The sequence below is a fragment of the Gopherus evgoodei genome, chromosome 3 (assembly GCF_007399415.2).
Source record: "Gopherus evgoodei ecotype Sinaloan lineage chromosome 3, rGopEvg1_v1.p, whole genome shotgun sequence".
NCBI lineage: Eukaryota > Metazoa > Chordata > Testudines > Testudinidae > Gopherus > Gopherus evgoodei.
This window is the reverse complement of record NC_044324.1, coordinates 6,966,781-6,993,164: the sequence shown is the minus strand read 5'-3', so window position 1 is coordinate 6,993,164 and position 26,384 is coordinate 6,966,781. Positions and strand designations below refer to the sequence as shown.

Sequence of the window (26,384 nt, the reverse complement as noted above, 5' to 3'; positions counted from 1 at the left end):
CAGGGGGTTTGCTGCCTTGGCAATGAGCTGATGAAAACGCTCAGAGGCCCTGGCGTTTCCATGGGGATTGATGCACAAGGGGGCCGCAAATGCCCCATTATTTAATACCCCCCAGCCTGAGGGCTGGACCCACTCTCCTGCCCCATACCTGCTAGCGCCAGGCACACAGCCCATCTCTCTGGAGCTGCTCAGTAAGGCTCTTGGGTGGGGGAAGGGGACTGGCCCTGGTCAACACAGGGGGGTGGGGGTGGGGAGGCTAGTCCTGCAGTCAGTCACTGTCCAGGAAGCCCCCCACCCCCAGCTGGGGCAGGAGGCACCCACAGGCTCAGCCTCATGGGGTTGGGGACCTAGGAGTGCTGAGGCCAGGCAAATCTCAGCCTCCACCTTTTATTTTCAAGTTTTATCTGGGGGAGGAGACACCCCCCTCTCCCACCTGTGCCTGGAGCCATGGGGGGGGGGGCCTAAGCTCCTCATCTGGGGAATTCCTCGCCCCTGGGGAGCTGGGTGTAAACTGCCCCTCTCTGGGGTCATGGACCCACTGGAGCTGAGGGAGGTGTTTGTTCACATAAGGCTAGCAGGGAAAGTTCCCAGCAGCTGGCACCCCCAAATGGCTGGGGAGGGGCGGGGTCTGGCTCACCAGCAAGTCCCAGTAAAGAACAGGTCCTAGTGGCTGGGTGGCCATGGGGGAGGGGAGCAATATTAGGGAGGTTGGGGGCACAGGGCAAATTCTCAGGGTAGTGGGGTGGGGAGCAGAACCGAGGCCAGGATGGGCTGCGTGGCACTTGGGAATTTGGCACATGGGCAGCTTGGCCCAGGGAGGAGGCTGAGGGGGTGTCAATGCTTTGGGGGGGGCTGGGTCCCAGCTGGAGAAGGGACCTCCCAACCTTGAGAAGTGGCAGGAGAAGCTGAAGAGGGCCTGGGTCCCAAGCAAGATGAAAGTGCCCAACCCCCTGCCCCAACAGGCTGGGAGCAGGCAGCAAGATTTACGCACAGACAGACAAATACCCCCACCCTAGCCTCCCTGGACACAGTGGGGGGGGTGCCCAAGGTTGGGGGGCTCAGCTCCTGCCCCCAGCCCTGCCACAGCCCCATGAATCCAGAGACACGTCTCTTTGGAGTCACCAATCTCCAGGAGTCAGTCCCTGCCCACCCCCAAAAGACACCAGCAGGTCCCACCCCTTGAGAGCTACTCACCTCCCCCCCCCATTTAGCTGTTCTTCCCTCCTCCCAGCAACAGGAGGCAATTTTGGCAAATAAGAACTGTCCAGCCCCTTCCCATGCCCCCACCCTTCCTCTGGCTTAGGCCTCACAACTGGTGAAAGTCACACCAAGCGGATGGGAGGCCAACGGGAGAAGAGTCCTCAAATATAAATCTATTTAAAACCCCCTCTCCCCCCCACCCATCTACCCCCAGCCCCAGCAGAAGGGGACGATCCCCCCACCCCAAACACGGAAAGCAGCCCCCAAGGGATCCCTCAGCGCAAGTGCTCAGACAACAGCGGGGTCCCCTGCCCGGCCAATAGGTGCCCCCCCGATGCCCTTGTCTTTGGTCGATTGCGGGCGGGGGTAGGTTTGTCTTTCCCAAGTTCACTATCAGTCACTGGAAAGGGAGAGGGACCCGGGGCCAGCGCTGAGCCAGCCCCAGCACAGAGCGACCTGGGCACCCCCGACATGCTGGCTCTGGAGCTCAATAAATAAATAAAAAGTCTGCTGTAAAAATATTTCTTCAACACCCCCGGGCGGTGCCTCCAAACCCTGCCTCCCTGCCACACAGGCCTGGTGGCAAAGACCCCTTCAGCTGGCTCAGGGCGGCGGCACTTCCTCTCTTCAGTTTGGTGTTGAAATTTGGAGCCATTTACAAGACCCCACAAAATAATGGACCTGAGGCCAGGGAGAGGGCATCCAGGCCTGGGTGGTTCCCAATGGCTCGGCTTAGCCTGGCCCAGGCCTGACCTGCGGCAGCCCCACCCGGCCCCTCTGGCACGCTGGGTCCTTCTCGCCAAAGGCCGCAGCTGGCGCTAACTGCGGGGTGGGCCAGCGTTCAGGAAGTAGGTGGTCATCTCCCCTTTGCCCTTGACCTTGATGACCCCCCGGCACTCCAACTGGTAGCCCTTGGCCGCCAGCACCTGGTACAGGTCGGTCGTCACCTGGGGGAGGAGGAGAGAGGGCAGGAGTGAGACCAGGACCCCAGGGGGGGCACGGGCCGAATGGTGCCCTCGCCTATCCTGGGCAGAGAGATGCCACAGCCCAGTGCTTCAGCTCCCCCGCGGTCCCAGGGGAGGCTCAGACGCGCCTGCCATGTTAAGACTTGGTGTTGCTAGTGACCTTGGGACCTTCGGTTCTTAGCCCTGCAGGGCAGCTGGCCTTCTCCACTCCCCCAGGCAGCGCCACGCTCCGAGGTGACCTCGGCCTCCAGCTCGAGCAGCCGGGGGCGAGTGGGACCTGGGGGCCTCGGACTCCAACTCCACCCAGGCGGTAACAGCCCAAGGCGTGTCAGGGACGTAGGACCCTGTGGTTTGGGCTCAGCACCCCAGTGCCTCGGGTGAAGGCACCCCCGAACTGCCCCCTCCTCGACTGAGGCCAAGCAGACCAACGTGTCCAGCATAAAGCGGGGGCCAGGATGCCTGGGTTCTGTCTCTAGAACCCGGGGCCAGGCCCATCCTCCCTCAGAAAAGGGGGACAAGGATCCCAGCCCCCGCCTGGCTCACAGCGCACCAGGGATACCCAGAATGCACCAGCACATCTGCAGCAGCTCAGTCCCAGAGATACATCCTGCCCCTTCCCCCTGCCCCCCACTAGTGTTTGGAGGATGTCAAGGTGTGTGTGGGGGGAATCAGCACCATCCTCCTCCCGCTGCAGGGCTGGGCAGTGGCCAGCAGATGGCAGGTTCCTTGCCGAGCGATGCCCCACCCCAGGTGGGCTGGAGAATTCCCCCCTTCCCTGAAAACGTTCCTAGACACTGCCTCCCCGTCAGCCCAGCCAGACGGGGACGACACACACCAGGGCCCAGGATGGGACAGCAATTCACCTGGATGCGGTCAGGGACCCCTGTGCTGTCCATGCGGCTGGAGACGTTCACTGTGTTCCCCCAGATGTCGTACTGGGGCTTCCGGGCCCCGATGACACCCGCTACCACCGGCCCAATGTTCAGCCCTGCAGAGAGAGGGAGGGTCAGAGCTCATGGCCCTGGGCTCTACCCAGCCCGTCTGTCTCCCCCTCGGAGAGCAGCCCCCACGGGCAGTGGGCTCAGGCGGGCAGGCTGTGCAAGGGGTGCATTCGCATGATCGTCCGCACACGCGTGATAACGTGTCTTCGCACACGCATGCACATGCCTATGCTCTTGCGTGTCCACAGGGAAACCCCCAGGAGTGGCCAGTGACGAGCTGGGGGGCGGGGCTCATGGCGCTCCCCCACCCCGGCAGAGGCCCTGCCCCGCTCACCGATCTTCATCTGGAAGTTGTTGAAGGAGTGCTCATTGATGTACGCCATCTGCTCCATAAGGCGCATGGCGTAGTCGGCCAGCGCGGTGATGTGCGTCCGGCCCTCCCGGTCGTACGTGCTGTCGTTCAGCCCCGAGGCCGCCATGTAGGTGCTGCCAATCGTCTTGATCTTCTCCAGCTGCCGGTACTGCGGCTCGCTGATGATCTGACGGGGGAGGGGGCCGCAGCTACAGGGGGCACTGTGTGGCCCCCCCCTCCAGGCACAACCCTCCCCAGGGACCCCACACTGCGCTCCCTTGCCCCAGGCGACACGACCCTCCCTGGTGACCCCTCGGAACCAGGGCCCTGCTGCCACCATGACCCTCACCCCTCGAGCCGCTCCCAGACTGGGCTGGATCTGATGGGCTGGGGCCCCGCCCACCCCGCCCCCAAGGGCTGGGCCCAAGCCGTGGCCCCCATGTCCCATTGGCCCCCAGGGCAGAGTTGGGTCCTGGGTCCTCAGAGGCCCCATTGTTGCCACACCCCCAAAGCATGCATCGCTGCTGCCCCCGACCACGCCCCCCCTCGTTCTGCCCCTGGCCCTGGCCCTGCCTCCCCACAGCCCCTGGGTGCTGCCCCTGGACCCCCCGCCCAGCACCTCGTCAAAGTCAGCAATGATCTCATTGAGCAGCCGCAGACACTCCACCCCCTCGTTGTTGGCCTCCAGCTCCACGTAGAACTCAGAGAAGTTGCTGATAGAGGCAAACATGACGGCCACGCACTCGCACGACTGGTAGTACAGCTCATCGTTGCAGTGCTCGCGCGCCAGGAAGTGTGCGGCCACGTCCTTGGGCAGGATGTTGTGCAGCAGGCGCCGGTTGTAGGCCTGGAGCTCCTCCATCTCCTCCTTCTCGCCCGTGGCCTGCAGGGGCGCCAGCATCAGGGTGCCGCTCAAGCACTGTCCCGCTGGGGGAGCCAATGGTCGCTCCCCCCAACGCTTCCCAAAAGCGATCCTGAGGCCTTCTCCAGCAGTGCTCCACTGGGGGGGCCGGCACCAAACTGAGCCCCCCCCCCAGCTCTGCCCTGTGGGAGATTTGGGAGCAGCCAGCATTGCTGGTGCACGAGCACGGAGCAGGACGTGCATGTGCAAGGGTGGCAGCTGGGGAAGGGGCTGGCCAGCCTCGTGCGAGGAGTGAAGTGCAGGATTCCTGCAAGCAAGCGACATGAGGGCATGTGCCAGCCTTCAGGACACGCTGTCCCTCCTCGCCCCAGGAACAACCCTCTGTGGTGGGGGGCAGGTTCCCACCCCAGGGATGTCCCATCCCCAGCTGCTTCTCCCATGGGGGAGAGCAGACACCTCCCTCCCACCCCCTGGGATGCCTCCACTCCCAGGCCCCTCCCTACCTGCAGCTTCCAGAGGAAGTCAAGCCGGGCCGTGGACTCCACCTGCTGAGCGTGCAGATAGAGCGCCAGGGCGAAGACAGTCAGGATCACAGGGGTCATGTACTTCAGCGCCACCTTCTCCTCCGCCAGGCTGGGGGCACGGGGCAGGGGGTGTCAGGCTGCAACAAGGCACCAGGGACCCCAATGCACCCACCCTCCCGAGCTGGGGGCAGGGAGACCACAGCACACTAGAGGCCGGGGGGGAAATCCCCAGAGCACTCACTGTCCCCAGCCATGGACCTGCTGACCACTAGCCATACCCCACAGGGCAGTGCAGCAAAGGCCTGGGGGACCCCAGAATCCTCACCTGCCCCAGACCCAACCCCCCACAATATCACACAGATCCTTTGCCTGCCCCAGCCCCCCAGTAATGTTCCCTTGCAACCCCTTCCCCTGCCCCAAGTCCAAACCCCCCCAATACCCTCCAGCCCAATCCCCACATAATGCCCCCACAGGTCCCTCATCTGCCCCAGACCCCCACCCCAATCCCCAGCTCCCCCCGGGCCCGCCTCCCCACTCACCATCCTGAGCCCCACTGGGTCTCGTTGAAGGCCGGACTAGCAGAGAGAAGAGAGAGACAGCAGTTACAGACAGCTGAACACCACAGCCCCACGCCTGGGTGGGGGGCACAGTCTGGAACCCCCAGCGGCAGACAGGCGGGGCCCGGTGAGGGACAGGGACAAGGTACCCCCAAGAGTCTGGCTGGGCCCTTGGGGGTATCTAGGGGAGCAGAGCCCCATAAGCCCCCACCAACGGCCAGGGTTACAGGAATATCCTGACCCTGAACTGTACATTCCGAGTCACCGGAGAGTCTCACGTGAGGTGTGAAATGAAAGCCAGGTCACGCCGGTCGTTACGGCCCTCGTGAAACGCACATACAGGGCGTTACGCACAGAGCCAGGTCTGGCCCAGGGAGCTGACAAACAGGTCTTCTGCCAGAGGAAAGATATTTGCTCACCTGGTGTGTGTGTGTGTGTGTGTGTGTGTGTGTGTGTGTGTGTGTGTGTGTGTGTGTGTGTGTGTGTGTGTGTGAATCACATCAGTTCACACCACACCGTCACTGACATCCTAAATCAAAGGGAGGGGTCACGCAGCAGGGAATAAGCCAGGGGGTGATCCTGACTGTGGGGCAGTGAGTTGGGGGACAGAGGGAGCAGGCGAGGGACATGCCCCTCGATCCTGCACCCAGGACGCTATTGGCAGCGTGACTGTTTCTGGTAACGGGCCCTCAGCCAGCCTTGGCTGGAAGCTGTGAGGGACGGGTGGCCGCAGAGGCTGGATGAGCGGAATCGGTGGCCAGGAAGCAGACTCGGATTTGATCTGCAGCCCTCTGGTCTCCGTTCTCCTTGCTCATGAACTCCACGATTTCCAAACTCTGACGCTACGGTTTGGAGCAAGGGGCTGACCCTGTGCCGACGCATTCAGACTGGGGCATGCTTCTGCCCGTGTCCAGGGGAGAAGGGGCTGGTACAGGAGTGTCTGGGTGGCGACAGGGCAGGGGGTTCGAGGAGTTGGCACTAGACACACACAAGCAAGGCTCCCGCTCGCTGGAGGCAGGTGACTCCCAGCCCTGGGTGCACGGAGAAATATCACGGGAGGTGGAGCCCCGGCCCTGGCGGGGGAAGGGGGGAGAGCCCTGGCCCTCAGGGCACTGGGCACTCACATGGCATTGGCCACAACCAGCAGGTCGTAGTTGTCGAAGAGCGGCGCCTCGGGTCCCTCGGCCAGCACCAGGTACAGCCCCTCGATGGCCAGCATGAGGCCCAGCTTCCCGATGCTGCTGATGTGTAGGAAGACTGAGCAGGCCAGCAGGCTCAGCACAATGCTGTAGTTAAAGTACTGGGGGAGGCAGAGAGGCGTCAGGGCGCAGCCGTGCTGCAGCAGGGGCCCAGGGCAGGGGCACTTCGGGGGCAGCCCGAGGGCCTGCTTCTCCAGAACCCCAGGGTGGGAATGGGGAACGCTGGGTCTACCCCGCGGGACGCGCCCAGGCCAGCTGCCCACGTCCCAAAACGTGGCCGCTCTCGTCCCGGCTCGTGGGGGAAACGGGACCGTCCAGAGGACACCAAAACTCGGATCCTTTGAGCACAAGGCCAGTGGGGCCACATCTGCACTGCAAAGCAACAGGGCTGGAACTGCAGCTCCCGGCTCGGCCCCTCCCCCCACGGGGTCCTGGGTCAAGCACCACTTGTGTGTGTGGACGGAATGGGCGGGGGTCAGGCTTGAGTTTGACCTTGGGCTTACACTACAGCATCCACACCCCCTGGGAGACCCCTCTAGGGCCCAACACCTCCCACGGACTCCCATCCTCACCTCCCGGCCCCTGCCCGAGGGGGCCCTCGCTGTACCCGACAAGGGCACTGGCACTCTGCACATGGGAAGGGGGTTTCCCTGCAGCACCCCCATGGCTATAGCCCCGCACACCGCGCCCCCTGCTCTCAGGGGCTCTCACCTCGGGGAAGTTGCAGGCCGGGGCATCCCCGTCACAAGGGGGCACGTCCGAGCCCAGCGAGAAGTTGAGGGTGCGGAGCTGGCAGGGCCCCACGGCCTCGGGCGTGACATTGAGGGTGCGGGCGGCACAGTCCCGCAGGGGCATGTGGCTGCAGGCGAACTGCAGAGAGACCAGAGGGGGCGATAGGGACAGTGTGGGGGTGGGGGAACCCCATGACCCCTCCTCCCCTGGGGGGGCTTGGAAGGCAGCACCCCAGAGCCAAGGGACAGGTCTCTTCAGGTGTCATCTTGGACAGTATTGGGGTGCCCCAGCTTGGCCATTTACCACCCCAGCTCCCACTCTGTACCGCGCCCCTCCTCCCATCTCCCCAGCTTCCCTGCCTCCCCCCCCAATGTCCCCCATCCATCACTCTGTACCGCGCCACCCCCACAGGCAGGCCCTCCTCCCCCGCAGGGCTGTACCATGTTGACAAAGGCCGAGATGAAGACGAGGAGGATGGTGAAGACGGCAATGAAGGTGCTGTGGGTGCGTGAGTGGACGATCTTCCGGGAGACCCGCTGCAGGGCTGCAGGGAAGAGCTGGGGTGGGGGAGAAAGAGGGCTGAGAAAGGGGTTCCAGCCTCGCATAACAGCCCCCCTGCCATCTGTCCTCGCACAACAGCCCCCTCCCCCCTAGCCATCCAGCCTTGCACGACAGTCCCAATCAGTCTGGCCTGAGAGGAGCAACCTCCCCACATGCCCTGCCCCCCTAACAGGACAGGGCCTCGGCCTTCCTGCACACCCTTCCCTCCACTCACACCGGGCAGCCTCCGGAGGGCTCAGCCCCCCAGTGAGCTGGCCTGCACGCTGACGGAGCAGAGGGTGCTGACACGCACAAGCACAGAGCTGAGACTCACGCTGAGGCAGGAGTAGACGGCGCAGACGAAGAGGATGTTGGCCAGGATGACAAAGATGCTGACGTAGACACCGAGCATCAATGGGGAGCTGTGGAGAGAGGGGCACCGTGAGCCTCCCGCCAGCCTCTGGCCCCACAGGGCGCAGGCTGCCTGGCCTGAGTACGAGCAAGAGTGGCAGGGTGGAGATGCTGAAGCCAGGCCTGCTCTGGGACCACACGGGGCGTGGAGGGGGGCTGCAGCGCTGTGGGAGGGCACGGAGCTGAGGGGGGGGATGACTTACCGTGGGAACATCACAATCTGGATAAAGCAGATGAAGCAGAAGACGAGCAGAGTGCAGGCCACGTAGCCCCCAAAGCGATCGTCCACCTTCCTGGAGTACTGTGGGGAGAGGTGGCAGGGTTACTGCTGGGAGGGGATGGAGGGGACAGCCATACTACGTGGGGGAGGGTAGTTTGTTACCGGGGGGGAGGGGCCTTTCTCTGAGCCCTGGTGGGGCTGAGAGAAGGAGCAAGGCCAGAGGATGGGGGATGAGCGGGGGGGTAAAGGGGAGACTGGAGGTTGGGGGCCGAAGGGCAGGATGGGGGGGGCAACAGAGGCCCCCCACTGTGAGGCAGGATGCAGGGGGGACAGAGGGCCCTGGTACCTTCTTCTCCAGCTCCGGCGTCTGGAAAGTCAGCAGGAATTTCTTGACATGATCCCTGCGCAGCTGGTCGATGCTGCGGGCGTCGATGGCCCGGCCCAGGAACTCGTCCACCTCGTCCTCGGGGTTCAGGGCCTCCTGCGTGCTGCGGCTGTGGGGTCACGGGGGGTGTGAGCACGGCAGCCTCCCTGTCCCCCTTTGCACCAGGAGCCCCCCCTGCTGCCACCCCACTTTTACTGCAGTTTGCAAAGCTGTGACCCCTTCTTGGGGCACCTGCCCCCTGGCATGGAGCCGGGGTCGTGCCCCAGCCCAGGCCATCTGCACCAGGCCCACTCGCCCCAGCCCAGACGTCCGGGCAGGCAGTTCTCGGGCCCCACAGCGAGGGGACCCCCCGGGGCTGGGCCCACTTACTTGTCTTTGCTGGTGTCCTCAATGCCCTGCAGACAGAGAGAGAGTGTTAGTGAAGATTCAGGGTGTCACTCCTCCCCATGAAGGGGGAGCACAGCAGCCTCAGGGTCCCCGCCCCCCATGGCACCAGCAGGGAGTGAGGACCTCCTGCTCCCAGCCGGGCAGGGCTGGGAAATTCCCTGCCTAGTCCCCAGCTACAGCCCCCCAGGCACTTGGGCTCCCCCAAGATCCTTCTGACTGATCCTGCCCCCCTTGCTCCCAAGCTAACACTGCCACTCAGCAGAGTGCGCCACCTCCTGGGCATTGTGCTGTGTACAGGCAGGGGACGGGAGGGGAAACCGAGGCAGAGACTTGCCTGAGGCATCACAGCAGAGCAGGGGCAGACACCAGAGACAGGACCCAGGAGTCCGAGTCTCCATCCACAAAGCCACGCTGCCCACAGTGCAGCATCCTCTCCCCTGGGACAGCCACATCACCACCGCTGGCCCTGTGCAACCTTCCCCAGCTCCTGGTGCTGTTCCCTGGCAGGGCATGTGGGAGGGGCCCTTCACCAGCTGACTGGAGCCCAGGCAACCTACAGCAGGGCAGGAGTGCTGCAGCCCTGGGCCTGTGCCCCATGGAAAGGGAGCTGGGCAGCACCGGTAGGAAGGGGGGGACGCGAGGCAGGAGGGATCTAGGGGTTCCTCCGCTCCACAGCCAGGCTGGACCAGCAGGAGCGGCCCCGTGCGGCTCCCATGCCCCATTTCCCCACCTCCGGACACTGGCCTCATGGCTTGGCCCAGAGACGGGCTCTCCCAGCAGGATGTACTGGCCCACCTGCCCCACCACACTGCCCACCCAGGCAACCGCGCCACAGGAATCAGTAGGGCAGCCACGTGCAGCTGTGCCATGGCAACAGGCACAGCACAGATGAGAGATTGTGCTATAGCAACCGGCTTCATGGCAACCAGATCCAGGCTGACAGTGAGCCATTCCATGGCAACTGATGCTGGACTGCGCCATAGCAACCGGCACCACGCACCAAACTAAGGCAACTGGCAGGGCAAACGCCGCAGACTGTACTCTGGTGCCTGGGGCCACACCAGAGCCCAGCCATGCCCTAGCGCCTGGCGTCATGACAACGAACGGCAGCACGGCAACCATGCGAACAAGCCATTCCATAGCAACCAGCCCAACACATTCCATAGCAACCAACCACATGTGTCGTGAGGATGAACTGCCCCCCTGCCAGTGCAGCCAGCGCATGAGCAGCTCCTCACCCCCTGCTCCCAGCGCAGCCCCCGGGGGGGGGGGGCAGGAAGCTGGGGAAAACCAATTCAAAGCACTGGAGTGAGGGGAGGGGGCAGAAGTGGGGGCACATTGGCAGGTGGGGGTGGGGGGAGCCCCGCTGTCCAGACAGGACTGAGGGACCCCTGGAGGGGGCATGGAGCAGCGATGTCAGAGGGGTCAATGCATGGTGGGACCCCACTCCCACATGCCCCCCGCCTTGGTTAGGGGAACCCCTGACATGCAGAGCAACAAGACCTACCCCTCCCCTGGCCAGGCCCAGACTCCAGCTGATGGAGACCCTCTTCCTTCCTTCGCCTCCGGGCAGAGGAAGAACCCCCAGCGCCCTCCCCCTGCCCCCGACTCACCATCTGCCGGAAGGCCTTGGAGTCCTTGGTGCGGGAGAAGGAGCGGTCGGGCACCCAGCGCGGCACCAGCCCCTCCGTGGAGTTGGCCCGCGCCCGCTGCAGCTTGGCCAGGATGGCCTTCTCCTCCTTCTGCTCAGGGAGAGGAGGGGGCAGGGTGAAGGGGCCCCGCTGAGGCAGATGCCACCAGCATCCCTTGGAGCGTCCCTCCCCCCAACCCCCACTAGAGTCAGCCCCCGCCCCCAGCCCCGAACGCTCACCCCCCAGAGACGCAGCCCCCTGTGCCGGGAACGCATCGCCCCTACCCCCACCCCCGCCCTCCGGACTCACGCGCTTCTGGCTGCAGCCCACGATGAGGAAGGTCTCGATGTTGTGTTCCTTCAGGTAGGCGTTACGCTCGCCCCCATGGCCGGGCTCCACCTCGTAGTCCCCATTCAGATACTGCAGCGTCGCCCAAGTGATGTGGATGCGCCTGGGGGGAAAGGGGGAGGGCAGGACACTGAGCCAGAGAGTCATGCCCCCCCCCATTCCCTGTGTAACCCACCGCACACCCAGCGCGAGAGTCCCCGGAACAGGGCCCCCACTCTCTGGGGCAGGGCAGAGTAGCTGCTTAACACACAGCCACAGGAGGGAACTGCGAGGAGAGTGCCCCCTACTGAGAACCCCGAAGTGCAGCCTCCTAGCATTGCACTGGGGCCAGCACCCCCTGCTGGGGAATGTGTCCCACCGAGCCCCCTGCAGCACAGCACCCCCAGCACCCCCCGCCTGCCCCGTGCTTCCTGCAGCACAGCACTCCCAGCACCCACTGGGCCCCCTGCAGCACAGCACCCCCAGCACCCACTGGGCCCCCACCTGCCCCGTGCTTCCTGCAGCACAGCACTCCCAGCACCCACTGGGCCCCCCACAGCACAGCACTCCCAGCACCCACTGGGCCCCCTACAGCACAGCACCCCCAGCACCCACTGGGCCCCCACCTGCCCCGTGCTTCCTGCAGCACAGCACTCCCAGCACCCACTGGGCCCCCTACAGCACAGCACCCCCAGCACCCACTGGGCCCCCACCTGCCCCGTGCTTCCTGCAGCACAGCACTCCCAGCACCCACTGGTCCCCCTACAGCACAGCACCCCCAGCACCCACTGGGCCCCCACCTGCCCCGTGCTTCCTGCAGCACAGCACTCCCAGCACCCACTGGGCACCCTACAGCACAGCACCCCCAGCACCCACTGGGCCCCCACCTGCCCCGTGCTTCCTGCAGCACAGCACTCCCAGCACCCACTGGGCCCCCCACAGCACAGCACTCCCAGCACCCACTGGGCACCCTACAGCACAGCACCCCCAGCACCCACTGGGCCCCCACCTGCCCCGTGCTTCCTGCAGCACAGCACTCCCAGCACCCACTGGGCCCCCCACAGCACAGCACCCCCAGCACCCACTGAGGAGAGTGCCCCCCTGCACCCACTGGGCCCCCACCTGCCCCCTGCAGCACAGAGGGGCCACCACACAGGCTGTTTCCCGGGGGGCTCCCATCTAAGCACTGCCCCAGCCTGATCCTTCTTAGCTGGGAGCCCCCACTGCATCCTCCACTCACCCAGCTTTGCCTCCAGCTTCCATCTGATTGGCCAAGGTCACGTCGTTGGACCAGACGTCGAACTGCCACTTGCGCAGCCCCAGCACCCCGCAGTGCACGCGCCCGCTGTGGATGCCCACCCGCATGTTCACGTTCACCCCTGTCACCTCGCGCACCAGCCTGGGGGGGCACAGAGAGCGTCAGACCTGCCCAACCCCCCGCAGCACAAGGGAGCGGGTGTGACCTGCTCGCCATGCAGAGAACAATGGCAAGTCACGGCCGTGCCAGGCTGGCGAGACACAGATGTGTCCGGGGCAGGTGATGTGAACCATCCAGCCACTCGTGAGCAGCACGGCAGGGGCACCTCATCCTGCCTGAGTGTGCCAGCTCTGGCCGTGACCCTGGGCATGACCCTGTCTGCCGCACAAGTCGGGGAGCGTTTGCGTGAGCAGAGCGAGCACCCGGAGCACATGGGTTGGGTGTAGCATGTATGCATCAACAGACGGAGCGGGTCCATGGTGCGTGTTGTACATACGGCAAGCGTGCACTGCACCAACACCAAGTGTGCACCGTGTGCTGCAGGTGCCTGTGCATAATCAGTGTGTGCCATGCACGAGGCTGGGGGCTGCGTGTACTGCACAAGCACGTGGGCGTGACGATGTGAGCAGCGGGCCCAGGGCTTCCCCCCACAACTCACGAGATGGCTTCGATCATGTCGACCCCCATCTCCACACAGCAGTGAGCGTGGTCCCCCCGTGCCTCGGGCAGCCCTGACACGCAGTAATAGCAGTCACCCAGGATCTTGATGCGCAGACAGTGGTTCTCCTGGGAGAGGGGCAGAGGGGGGCTCAGAAAGGAGGGGACCTCATGGAGTCTGCAGAGTGATGCCAGCCCACAGGCAGACCCCGCCCACCACCTTGCCAGCCCTGCTCCCCCCTCGCCAACCACAGCCAGCCAGCCGCTCACCCAGCTCCCATCCTCTTGCACCCAGCCAGCCCTCTGCCCTGCTCCCTGTCTACCCCACCCCACGTCCCCCCAGCCCCCAGCCAGGGCCCCACCCCCTCCCAGGGCACCCCCTGAACACAAAGCCCCCCCCAACGCCCATGCTCACCGAGGCCAGCTTGTCAAAGCGTGCAAACAGCTCGTTGAGCGTCATCACCAGCTCCTGGGCCGTGCACTGGGAGGCCAGGCTGGTGAACCCCTCGATGTCTGCAAACAGGATGCTGCAGAGGAGGGGAGAGTGAGTGGAGACTCAGACACTCCCCCCGCCTCAGCCGCCAGGTCCCAAAGTGCCTGCACCTCCAACCCCCTTCCCTGTGCCCCAGACAGCCAGGTGCCCCCCAGGCACCCCAATACCCACTGCCTCAGCCGAGAATCCTCAAGGGCAGGTCCCCACCCTGCCATGCCCGGGGCTGCTCCCCCCACACTCCCAGCCCCAGAGCCCCACAGGCCCCTGCAACCCTGCGTGTCCCTTGGTACCCAGCTGCTCTCGCTGCCAACGGGGCCCTGTGGCAGTGGCCCAGGCCGGGCCCGTTACCCAGGGTGACTCCCATGGGTGCAGAGGAGACCCCCCAGACAGGGCCCCCCAGCAGCACCTGGGGTCCCCGTGCACCCAGCTCCCCACCCCCGCACCTGACGTTGTCGTGCTTCTGGATGTAGATCTTGTGGAACATCATGTCCTCCTTCTTGGTGTTGATGTCCTCCTTCATCTCCATGGCAACGTGCTGGGGCAGCACCGACAGCAGGAGGCGCTCCTGCACCCAAACCACACTCCCGTCAACAACACCCCCAAACCAGCCCCATCACCCCCAAACAGGACCCCTCTGTGCCCCTAAACCAGCCCTGTCACCCCCAAAGGCCCCCTCTCTGCCCCCCAAACCAGCCCCATCACCCCAAACAGGACCCCTCTGTGCCCCTAAACCAGCCCTGTCACCCCCAAAGGCCCCCTCTCTGCCCCCCAAACCAGCCCCATCACCCCAAACAGGACTCCTCCGTGCCCCCAAACCATGCCCCCTCTGTGCCCCCAATCCAGACCCATCACCCCCAAACCAGACCCCTCTGTGCCCCCCAAACCAGCCCCATCACCCCAAAACCGGACTCATCTGTGCCCTCAAACCACACCCCCTCTGTGCCCCGTCACCAACACCCCCAAACCACACCACTTTGTGCCCCCAAACCAGGCCTGTCACCCCCAAACCAGACCCCTCTGTGCCCCCCAAACCGGACCCATCACTGACACTTCCAAACCAGACCCCTCTGTGCCCCCCAAACCAGCCCTATCACCCCCAAACCAGACCCTTTTGTACCCCCAAACCAGACAAATCACTGAAACCCCCAAACCAGTCCTCTGTGCATGCAAACTGACCCGCTCTGTGTCTCCCAAACCAGCCTCAACACCCCAAAACCATCCCCCTGTGCCACCAAACCACGCCCCCATCACCAACACCCCCAAATCAGACCCTTCTGTGCCCCCAAACCACACCCATCACTGACACCCCCAAACCTCTGAAATCACACTCCTGTCACTGACAATCACAAGTGAAACTGTCGCCCCACCCCCAAACCACAGGTCCCTTTAGTGGCCGCAGAGAACAGTCGATGCCTGTCAGCCCCAACAGATCTGCAGAGTTCGCAGGTCCCCCCCTCACTCCAGACTCCCCGTGCCAGGTGTGAATCGTTCCTCCCAGGCCAGGGGCTCGAACCCTTGGCTTGCTCCTGGTGCTCTGCTCCGGCCTCTCACGCACTAACCCCCCCCACCGCAGCACCGTGCCAGAACTGGACCCAGCACCGAGCAGTGTGGGACAACGCCCGGTGTGTCTGACGTACGGCACCCCCGTGAATGCATCCCACACCTCATGATCCATTATAAGCCTCTTCCCTCAACTCCCAACCAAACCCCAGTCGGCCCCCCCGTTATTGACACCCCCCCAGCACAGTGCGGGGGGTGGGGCTGCTGCACTTACCCAACCCCTGCCCCTCCCCACCCACCTGCTGCCGGTTCTCCCGCTGCAGGTGCAGCCTGGCCTGGATGTAGCCACGGGTCTCCTGGAAGGCCTGGCGCTGCGACACCTCGGCCGGGTAGTGGGTGCAGATCCCGATGATGTTGGTGCAAAGGAAGATCAGGACGTTGGCGCTGAGCTGGGGTCGAGAGGGGAGGGGAGGGTCAGTCCCAAAACCCCAACCCAGACAGCACTCCTCCCCACCCCACCCCCTTGCAAACACATAGCCCCCCAAACAGGATACTGCACCCCCAACCCACCCATGAGCTGCAGGAGGCAGGCTGGCACGGAGAGAGGGCAGGTTCAGGGGTGATCCTGAGATCTGGGGCTGGAGCAGTAGGGCTCAGCACCCCTTAGTGAGGCAAGATGGGGATGGGGGCTCCCTTACAACCCCATATTCTGAGCATCAGACAAGCACCTCCCACCTTCCCTTTGCTGTGAGCTTCCTTGCAGCAGTGCCCTGTACTAGAGGCCAGTCTCTGATGCCCTCTCCCACCACCCCCGCCAACAGGAGCTCACCCTTCCAACTCACCACTGAGACACATCTCTCTGCCCCCCTCCAAGGCGGGGTGCGGCCCAGTTAGGCAGAGCTCCAGTCCCTTTGGGGTGGGGGAAGCAGAACTGGGGGTTGGCTGGCTGTACCCCACAATCCCCCTGGGGCTGCTGGGTGCCAGCCGGTTGGAGCTGGTGCATCCCCAGGACACATGGGGCTGGGGTCAGTGGTGGGATCTACAGGACCCCCATCCCCCACTCCTCTCTGCCCTGCAGACACCCCCATCCTGTCGCCTGGCCTGAGCCCCCCCAGTATTCCCAGCAGGGACAGGGCACTGGGGACAGGGAGCTCTGAGCGCGGGCTTGCCAGACCGCTTCGGAAGCAGGAGGAAGCTGTTGGGGGGGGACGGGGGGGAGCGGAGATGGATTTAGCAGGAGCTGCACGTTTGCCATGGTTCTCCCAGCCCCCTCCCCCCCAGGGCCCCCAGCCAGGTCTATTTATAGCCGGGCAGTGCAGGGTCAGCGCTATCGCATCCCGTCCAGATGAACACAGCAACTTGTGCGCCAGACCCAGCCCAGCCTGGCCATGGACCATGCGGGGGGGGGCACCCTCAGCTCAGGGCCTGACGGGTCTAGACTATGTAACACCCCCCAGCTCACACCCCAACAGCCCCAGCTCGGAGCAGCAGGACTCCAGCTCCCCTGAGTCTCTCCCTCGCCCCCACCAACCGGCCAGCAGCACTTTGCTTTCAAACCATTGATTGGCTACATGCAGGGCATGGGGAGGGGGAGACGTAACTTTCACCCCCCTCCCCATGAACAGTTCTAGGTTCTGGGGCTTAGGCCCCAACCCTGGGGGCTGGGGGTCTGACCCAGCCCAAATGGGATTTTTACCAAAGTAAAAAGGATTGAGGCATTGCCTGGTACATTGGAATTTGTATCCTGTGCCCCTGCCCCACCATACATTGACAGAACCCCCCCACGGTGGCTGCACGGGGCACCAGGACACAGCCCCGCCCTCCAGCAGGCACTCAAATCCCTGTTTCACTTTTCAGCGTGGAAAGTCCTGCCAGGTTCCCAGAGCGGGGATGGGGGGGGGGGCCCAGCCCCCATGGCTACCGGGCAGCTGGTCAACAGGGCCTGGGAACACAGCTCCCTGCAGAGCAGCTGAAAATAACTACCCCCTGGGGCCTCCCAAGAGCCAGCCAGTGCAAATGCCCCCCGCCCCTGGGACGTGGGCTCCCCCAGGGCACACTGCCCCCAACACACACCACAGGACGGGCCCAGTCAGATGGATTTTCAGAAACCAGATGTCCCTGGGGGCTGCCTGGTGCTGCCCCTGCCCCCCCAAAGCAAGGGCAGGTGAGGAGAACCAGTCCTCCCTTCCGAGGATGCCCTGAGGGGTTGAGTTGAGTTGAGCCCGGCGTGTGGAGGGGGTAACAGGGCTGGAGCGGGGAGGGGGAGGTAACCATATATGGGGGGGAAGTGATTCACAGCCAGCACTAGGCTCCCCCCGCACCCTGGAGCGACAGAGCTGGGTTCAGGCCAGGGGATGGGGAAGAACACCACATGAGATGGCATGTCACCCAGAACAGAACCCTGCCCCCCAATACCTCCCCAACACTGTACCCCCTGCAGTGTGAACCCCTCCAAGAGCCGTGCACACTGTGCTCCCCAGTGCTCTGTGTCCCTCACACACTCAGCCTGCTGGCACACTGCCCGCAGGGCCCCTTACCCACCCCCTGCCCCACGCCATCACTCCTTCCGGGGGAGTTCCTATTTACCGCCATGCCCTGCATGAAGTGGGCACATTAAAGCCACTCCCGCCCCCTCAGCCAATTCAGGGCCCTCCTTTGTCTCTCATGCCCCCCAGCTGCAGCTGCCACGTCCCACCCCAGCACTGGCCGCATCGCAGGAGTGGCTGGGTCAGACCTACACTGATAGGAAGGGGGTAGGGGGAAGCCAGGGAGAAGATGTGAGAGAGGCTCCCTCGCTCCAGAGGGCCGCGGGATCCTCAAGGAACAGCCAACAAGAGGAGCTGGCTGGGTGGGAGGGGGCGCAGCTCCAGGACACCCCAAGGCCTAGCTGTCCCCAGCCCCCCTGTGCTCCGAGCTCTGCAGGGACATTGACTCGCTAGTCCCCTTCCGGCAGGGTCAGCAGCACCTGCCTCTCCTGGGAATACCGAGGGGACAGCTACACGGTGGGGGCTGCAGACTGTAGCTACGATTTCCAAAGGGGTTGGCACCTCCATTCGAAATCTTTTAAGGGTCCACAAATGAAAAGAGGTTGAAACCCCCTGACCTACACTGCACAAGACAAGAAAACCCACAGCCACGAGTCTAAGCCAGGTCAACCAGGTCGGGCTCCTGCTAGGGAGCAGCAGCTGTGGGGGCTCAGGCCGAGCCCAGGACTCAACCCCCCTGAGGGGGAGGGTCCAGAGCCTGGCCTCCACCCCAATGGGAACATCTACCCTGCTAGGTTTAGCCCCACAGAGCGACCCCCGCCCCCCAGCCTGAGCCAGTGCCCCAGGAGCAGAGACTGGAGGTATGGACTACCCTCAGGCACAGAGCAGGGATGGGAGTCAGACCAGGGCACTCAGCAGTGTGGAGAATGGAACCCAGGAGTCCGGGTCCCACAGGGGGCCAGAAGACAGCCGGAGCCCCCTTCACCGTGCTTCTGCCCCCCCCCCCAAGGGGCCCCTGATTTCTTGCCTCAGGGACTCAGCCTTGACAAGGGCAGCCGCTCGCATCCCCCAGCTGAGCCATCGGGCTTGGCTGCCCCCCCTCCCCCAGCCTAGGCTTTCCCAAAGGCCCTGGGCCTGTCTTCCACCCCCATGCAACCGGGCCAGAGGGATGCATGGGCCATGGCTGGAAAATCGGGGGGGTGGGGGAAGTGAGATGAGGGACCTGCCAAGGGTGTTTGCCTCGACCCCGTGGCCACCTCCACCCCCTACTCTGCACCCACAGCAGCAGCGCTAAGACATGGCCAAGGGAGTCACCAGATTGGGGGCAGGGCAGCACTAGGAGGGCAGGGAGAGTGCCCACGCCCCCTCTCCCAAGGTGCTTATGGTGCACAAGCAGTGACATGACCCTACGCACATGAGGTGCTTGAGCGAGGGGCCTCCACTTTGCACACGCATGTGCGGGCACGAGCCGTGTCATGGGCCATCCAGACGTCCGACCCCAAGGCGACAGGCAGGGGCTGCCCCTGCCACCGCCCCCCCGCCATGACCTCCCCTGGGGCAGCTCCAGCCACCACCAGCGCCAAGCTCTGCCACAGGACTCCAGATAGGGGAGGGGGAAGGGTCTCTGCACATGGCAGCTGCCTGAGGAATTATGGGAAGCGGGGGGAGCAGCCAGTTTTGGGGATGGAGGTGGCACCAGGGCAACGCCCTAGATCAAACCACCCTGTCTGGGCAGATGGTGCAACTGGACCCTGGCATCCGACAAAAACAAACCCACCCCCCCAATGCCCAGACAAAAGGGGCCTGGAGTCCCAACCCTCAGCAGGTCCAGGACAGGGATCTGCAGCCCCCTCCCCAGCCTCTCGCATGTACCACGAGTGGGTCCTGTGCCCCCTGAGAGCTCGCCGGCTCCCAGTCACCTTCAAACGTACACAAGGGCATGCTTCATCCCACCCCTCCCCAATGTCCCACCCTGGGGCCCCCAGCCCCCCACGGGGGATGAGGCCCTGGCAGACCTGCCTGAATCCCCATCCTGGTCTCACAGTCTGCTGGGGACACCGGCTGACATCTCCCCCATGGGCCGGGCACTCAGTGAGACCCCACCGCCAGGCACCCCACATCTCGTCTACACACCCCATCCACGGCCCCACACAGCCACGGGACCCCTCGTCAGCCTGCCCCCGGCCAGCCAGCCACCAGGCCAGAGGGGATACTGGAGCAGAGTTCCTCTGAGCAGCGCCGCCCCTCACCCCTGCGTCTGACCCTCATCCCCCCACGCACTTTTATCATGCACTGTCCCCCCGTTAGTTGTGTTCCTGGCTCTGGGTGGGGCCGGAGTCACTCCCCCCACCCCCGGGATTGAAACTCACCCTCACCCCAACATCCTGTCCCCTCTGCCCTCGAGGGCCTCATGCCCCACTCCCATCCTCCCACAAACAGTCTCCTCCCAGCCCCACAATAGAGGGCTTTGTCCAGTGTGACCCCTCGCCCTCTCGAGAAAACCCCTGGCCCACAATAGAAGGCTTTGTGTACCGCCCCCCACCCCTGGGGACAAGACACAAGGAATGGTCCTATCCACCCCTGGGGCGGGGGCAGCAGGAGGCAGCGCTCAAGGGTGGCAAAGGGGGACAGGAGGTGGTGCTTAAGTGTGGGGCGGGGCCGAAAAATGGGGCAGGAGGCGGCCTTTGACTGCAGGGAATTAAACTAAAATATAGAATTAAAATTTACACACAAAAGATTTTCCAAAATGCTACGGCCAGTGAAACTCCCCACCACATGATGTGAGCAGCACAAAGAGGCCAATACGCCAACTCAGGTGGGCAGGGCAGCCTCAAGGACCACATGCCCTGGGGCCACACCGAACCCCCAGACAGATTCCCTGTCCCCAGCACCCCCAGAATGTTTGCTAGGGGGAGAAACTTCCCCTCAGTTGTATTCCACAGGGAAGAGGCAAATTCATCAGTAATTAGACGGATTAAACCCTCCTGTGGTTGGGGACAGGGTGGCCCCCCAGCCGACCCCCCTGCATCCTCTAGCACAGAGGACAGACAGCGCCCCCCCACTCCTGAGCTCTGCTGCCCACTGAGGTGACATGGATCGTAGGGAGATAGGGTCTAAGTGGAGCATGGGAGTCAGGGGGACAGCCCCATTCCAGGGGCCCTGGGGGGGCCGTGCCAGCCACACTAAGGGTTGGGGGGTGCTAATGGGGCAATGGAACAGGGCCCCAGGGGAGGAGAGCTCCTGGCTGCTTCTCCTCAGCTCTGGCCACAGGCCCCCTCCGGGCCCCATATTTACATGACAACCCCCCACATGGTCCCTCCCCTCACCCCCGGCGGGGGCTCTGCATCACTAGAAACATGTGGTTCTAATCAGAAGCTGCCCCCCCCCGTGCTCCGTGTATTGCCATGGAAACCACCTGCTGAATGGAAGCGTGGGAGCTGCATTCCCCCCAGAGAGCAGGAGCCCAGCCCTCAGGGTGGGGGCACTGCAGCACTCACCCCCAGGATCAGATGCCCCCCTGTCCCATTGCCCTCCCTATTGGCAGCCCCTGGGGTGGGTGGTGGCATGGCCAGACCCCCCCCCCACACACACCTCGGCTTTGCCGTTGTCTGCTAGTGCCAGGCCTTGACTCCCATGGCTCCCCTCGCCCTCACCCCCGGGGGGGGGTCCATGCACAGAGGGCCTGGCAGCAAGGAGAGCTGTCCTCACCCCCCCATGCCTCAGCCCAGCTCCACAGGGGCCTCATTGGGAGACAGGGGAGCAGCCCCAGTGGCCCATTCACTCCTTGGCATCTCTGGCGAACCTGCCCGGGAAGGGATGGGGGGGACGGGCACCGGGCCCCCAGTCAGAGGGGAATGGGGCGCCACTGGGCAGAGAAGCCAGCGCTGGGCCCCACCGGCCCGCTGGAGCAAAGAGAGACAGGCGGGAAGCAGGGCCCTACTGGGTTAATCATTCCCCCAGAGACAAACATCCCCCACCCCACCCAGCCCCACACCCAGCTGCCCATTGTCCTGTATCCAGGTGACCCAGGTGCAGGACTGGCTCAGGGGTCAGGCCAGGCCCAGGACTGTCGGGATGCTCCCCCCATCACATACACACAAACCCACTGTGGGGGGGGTGGAGCCCCCACTGCTGGGCACACCCTCAGACCGCACCAACCCCACACATTCCCTCCTTGAACCCAGCAGACAACACCCCGCAGCCCCCAAAGGAGGCCCTGCCCCCCCCTCCACCCCATACCTGCTTCCAGAGGAAGGGGTCGCTGGCGTTGAGGTGCCAGGTGATGAGCAGGTGCAGGGCGGAGAGCAGGGCGCCAGCCCCCACAGCGGCCCGCATGCGGACGGGCAGCAGGGTGTAGGTGATGTAGATGAAGAAGACGCTCCACCAGACGCCCTCGGAGGCGCTGCGTGGCGAGGCCATGAGGGTGCCCAGGGCCTGCACCCCGCCCAGCGCGGCCAGCACCAGGTAGCTCACCACCCACATGGAGTCCTGGGGGAAGGCGCTGCGGCTGCACAGCACCATGAGCACCAGGAAGAGGGAGGTGGCCACAGCCAGCGCAGCGGTGTAACGCACGTGGGGGGCGCCGGGCAGGCAGTGGAAAAGCAGCATCACGCCACACACCAGCACCAGCACCCCCATCAGCACCGTCAGGCTGCTCTGGTTCATTTGGAAGAAGTAGCGCTGATAGAGACGCTCCAGCTTGGCCGACTGGAAGCGCTTGGAGCGGAAAACCTGCAGGAGGCGCTGCCAGCACTCGCCTGCCGACAGCTGCTCCCCGCGCCTGGCCACCCCCTCCGCCACCTTCGGACCCTTGGCCTCACCGTCCTCAAAGCCCAAGTCCACCGACTTCAGCCCCAGGTCGCCGGCACCCCCAGCCAGGCTCTTCTTGCTGTAGTGGTCCTCCTGCCAGGAGCAGGTCAGGCCCAGGCCGGCCCGCGGGTGGGTGCCCCGCTCCAGCTCGGGGTCCTGCAGGCAGCTCATGTAGCGTGGGCTGCAGAGCGAGGAGCGCGGGCGCTGCCCCTTTTTCCCATTGCGCTCCCCCCATGCCGTCTTCCGCTCGTCCACCTTGGGCACCAGGATGCCGCTAAACCACGACATGCTGTGGGTACCAAGGAGAGAGGGGCATTAGCACCCGGGCGGGCCAGAGCACGTGGGAGGGGAAATCAATGTCAAGGGGACACCCGGGGGTACTGGTGCCCAGGGGCATGGAAAGGCCAGGGGCGGGAGGCATCAGTGCTGAGGGGGCACAGGAGATGCCAGCACTGAGCATATGGCAGAGGTGGGCACCCAGGAGTTGGGGGGGGACAAGCAGAAGGTGTGGGGGGGGGGAAAGAAGAGTCTCAATATGAGGTTGCAGTACAGGGCACCCAGCCAGTGGGGGGTGTTGCTAGGAGACTCCAACCTGAGGGTCCACAAGGAGGACAAGCTGCATGTGGGGGGTGCAGTGAGACCCCAGGAAGATCCTTGGCAGGCACGGGAGGGGTGGGGGGGCTGTACATGTCCTGCTTCCTCCAACCCCCAATTCCAACCCACAGAGCACACCAACTCCGCCAAAATTTATCTCCCAGGAAAACTCACCTGGGTGGCTGCTCTGTGCCAGGAGCACTGAGCTGGCACGGGATGAGCCGGCATTTAACCCAACAAGTCGGCAGGAGGGCAGTGCCCTGGCTCCACCTCACGTCCAGCTAGGCATGGGGCGGGCACAGGGCAGGCTGGGCCAGGCACCTGAAAGCAGAGGAGGCAGGAGAGGGCATCAGGTAAGCTCAGTATCCCAGCCCTCCAGGCCCTCCCCGTGTGACAACCTCAACCCCCTGGAACAAACACCAACTCCCCAGTGCCACCAGCAGAGACAGACAGACATGGGCCCATCGCCCAGGTCACCTATCCCTGACTGTCCAGAGATCAGCCCAAGGCTAGGGCACAGCACAGCGACCCCCACAGCTCAGCGCCGGGGTGGGGGGCAAAAGGCAGTCAAGGGGACGCAACATACACACACGCTATCTGTTCACTTTTCCCTCTGAACTCCTGTGCGGCTGTTAAATGGCCCTGTGCCCCAGCCCAGAGGCAACTGCATCTCAGGACTGGGCAAGGGGTCCCTGTGGGTAACTCCCTGGAATCCTTCCTCCCACTCCAGCACTTCACCATGGGGGAGAGACCAGGCGGCGTGAGGGGACCTGGCGACCATGACAGGCCGTGAGCCTGGCTCCAGCCCCGCAGAGGATCCTGCTCAGAGTATGACCATGTCAGGGCTGTCCCAGTGTTTTAAACTGACCATGCACCCCAGCCCCGGAATCCCCACTCCCAGCCCCACTGGTGCCCCTCAGTCCTGACCTGCAGCCCCTTGCAACCCCAGCCCTGGGCTCCCCACTCCCAGCCCCACTGGTGCCCCTCAGTCCTGACCCTCAGCTCCCTGCAATCCTAGCCCTGGGCTCTCCACTCCCAGCCCCACCGGTGCCCCTCAGTCCTGACCCTCAGCTCCCTGCAATCCCAGCCCTGGGCTCCCCACTCCCAGCCCCACTGGTGCCCCTCAGTCCTGACCCTCAGACCCCTGCAATCCCAGCCCTGGGCTCTCCACTCCCAGCCCCACCAGTGCCCCTCAGTCCTGACCCGCAGCTCCCTGCAATCCCAGCCCTGGGCTCTCCACTCCCAGCCCCACCAGTGCCCCTCAGTCCTGACCCTCAGCTCCCTGCAATCCCAGCCCTGGGCTCTCCACTCCCAGCCCCACCGGTGCCCCTCAGTCCTGACCCGCAGCTCCCTGCAGTCCCAGCCCTGGGCTCCCCACCAGTGCCCCTCAGTCCTGACCCGCAGCTCCCTGCAGTCCCAGCCCTGGGCTCCCCACCAGTGCCCCTCAGTCCTGACCCTCAGCTCCCTGCAATCCCAGCCCTGGGCTCCCCACCGGTGCCCCTCAGTCCTGACCCGCAGCTCCCTGCAGTCCCATTCCTGGACTTCTGCTCACGACTCCCAGGGCTGTTAGGGACTTGCCCCGCATGTGACAGAGCCACCAGAGCCCTTTATTGTGGCCCCAGGGCCCCTCCCCCAGCCCAGCCTGAGTAATTCAGTATGCAACAAAACTCGAATAATCTTCTGCTTTCAAACTCTATTTGTCTTGAATGGCGGCCAAGCCTGCACTCGTTCAGCTCCAGCCTCTTCGGAGAGTTATTCTGTCTCCTCCTACACGGCCCTTATCTACATCCCGGGAGCCAGCATCAGCGCCATGACATCACTCCCCGTTCCTGCGGGGACACGGCACAACCCTCCCCAGGGCCGGCTCCCTGCCCCACAAACCCCCTTCCAGCCAGGGACCTCAGAGCATCTTGCAGAGCTCCTTCACCCAGCACCAAGATGTGCCCACCTCTGGGCTGAGAAGTGGCAGCTGATTAACAGCCAGGCAGCACCTCAGGACAGGAAGTGGGCTACAACCCACAGAGGGATTTTAGGAAAGCAGAATAGCTTGGAGCTGGAGTCTGGCCAGGACACGGGGGGTCAGAACCCCGACTCCCAGGCAGGATCCTCTGGTGGCCTCAGCCAGTTCAGGATCTTGGTTCTACACCTCAGCCCACAGTCACCACCTTCCTCAGTGGAGGGCCCTGCAGCATGGGGGTGTGCATCTCCTGAGCCACCGGCTGCACCGCCAGCTCCCCAGGCCACAGGGGTCACCCAGCCTGCACCTGCTTGGCCGAGGACACCTGATGGTGGCACAGTGTGACCCAGAGACGAAGGGCAGAATTTATATCAGCCCTGCTGGGAGGTGTGAGGGGCGGCGCTGGGGTGTCCCGATGTTATGGGGACAGACCCGCTATTTGGGGCACTTGTCTTACACAGGCACCTATGACACGCCCCCCCATCACCCCAAACCCGACACGTAAACAGGCTGGCCCAGGCGGGCTCCTCGCCACAGGCCCCGGGGAGCCACCCCCCAGCCCCATGGTGGGGGGAGCGGCCCGTTCCCCCCTCCCAGATTAACCCCGGCTGCAGGGCTCCTGCGGGCTTCCCGGGGGCGCGGATACTCCCGTCGCCCCGCGGTCCCGGGAGAGTCGCTCCTGCCCAGCCCGCTCTGCGGGTGTCCCCCGACGGGCTGCACCGCCCGGCCCCACCCGAGGGGTCCCCCCCGCCCCGGGCTCCAGGCTCCTGCGCCGCGCCAGGGCCCCGCTGGCGCTCCCCTCTCCAGACAGCGCGGCCTGCGCCTCTGCCCTGCGCTCCCGGCCCCAGCTGCAGCCCCCCGGTGCAAGGCACCGCACCCCGCCGCGCACCTCCAGTCCTGCGCCGCCGCCGCCTGTCCCCGGCCGATCCCGGCCCCGCGGGCTGCTCCCGGCTCCGGCTCCGGCTAGTGGCTGGCCGAGCCTCGCTCCATGGCGCTGCTGGGCCGGGCCGGGCCGGGCCCTCCCGTCGCTGGCCGGGGTAAACGCCCTCTAGCCCGGATCCACAAGCTCGCCCCGCTCCCGGCGCTCGGTGCGCTCCGCGCGGGGCTCGCCAGCCAGGCGGCCTTAAAGGCGCAGGGGCCTTTTCGCCTCCCCCCGCCCCGCCGCGATGGGATGCGGGGGCCGCGGAATATTTCAGTGGGGGGAGACGCGCGCGCACACACACACATACAGCCAGCAACACACACACTGCAACACATACACGTGTACACACAGCAACACATACACAGGCTGCAACACACACACACACACACAGCCAGCAATACACAGCCAGCAACACACACACTGCAACACATACACGTGTACACACAGCAACACACACACAGCCAGCAACACACAC

General features: G+C 64.5%; 1 protein-coding gene across 3 annotated transcripts; it reads right to left on the bottom strand.

The window, feature by feature from the left end:
- Positions 1 to 1,406: 1,406 nt before the first annotated feature.
- Positions 1,407 to 25,994, bottom strand: ADCY6 (adenylate cyclase 6). 3 transcript variants are annotated; one of them, XM_030554851.1, is made up of 23 exons: positions 25,877 to 25,994; positions 23,205 to 23,351; positions 21,867 to 22,725; positions 15,441 to 15,590; positions 14,085 to 14,206; positions 13,564 to 13,675; positions 13,150 to 13,277; positions 12,474 to 12,632; positions 11,216 to 11,357; positions 10,889 to 11,017; positions 9,258 to 9,283; positions 8,850 to 8,997; positions 8,487 to 8,584; positions 8,207 to 8,294; positions 7,773 to 7,889; positions 7,312 to 7,470; positions 6,526 to 6,701; positions 5,384 to 5,419; positions 4,824 to 4,953; positions 4,078 to 4,341; positions 3,441 to 3,645; positions 3,029 to 3,153; positions 2,019 to 2,147 (listed from the first exon to the last, which is right to left on the bottom strand). In XM_030554851.1, the coding sequence occupies exons 3-23, from the start codon at positions 22,722 to 22,724 to the stop codon at positions 2,019 to 2,021; spliced, it is 3,501 nt and encodes a 1,166-aa protein (XP_030410711.1). In that variant the 5' UTR covers position 22,725; positions 23,205 to 23,351; positions 25,877 to 25,994. The 3 variants fall into 3 exon arrangements, with proteins under 3 accessions (XP_030410712.1, XP_030410713.1, XP_030410711.1); XM_030554852.1 differs by lacking the exons at positions 23,205 to 23,351; positions 25,877 to 25,994 and having other exon boundaries at positions 1,407 to 2,147; positions 21,867 to 22,724; XM_030554853.1 differs by lacking the exons at positions 21,867 to 22,725; positions 23,205 to 23,351; positions 25,877 to 25,994 and adding an exon at positions 15,984 to 16,197 and having other exon boundaries at positions 1,409 to 2,147.
- Between the last annotated feature and the right edge of the window lie 390 nt (positions 25,995 to 26,384).

Coding starts and splice junctions, on each gene's coding strand:
- ADCY6 (XM_030554851.1), bottom strand. CDS start 22,724: ATGTCGTGGTTTAGCGGCATCCTGGTGCCCAAGGTGGACGAGCGGAAG. Junction 15,591..21,866: donor ACCCCTTCCTCTGGAAGCAG/GTATGGGGTGGA, acceptor TCTCGACCCCAG/CTCAGCGCCAACGTCCTGAT. Junction 8,585..8,849: donor CGCCGGAGCTGGAGAAGAAG/GTACCAGGGCCC, acceptor CTCTCCCCACAG/TACTCCAGGAAGGTGGACGA.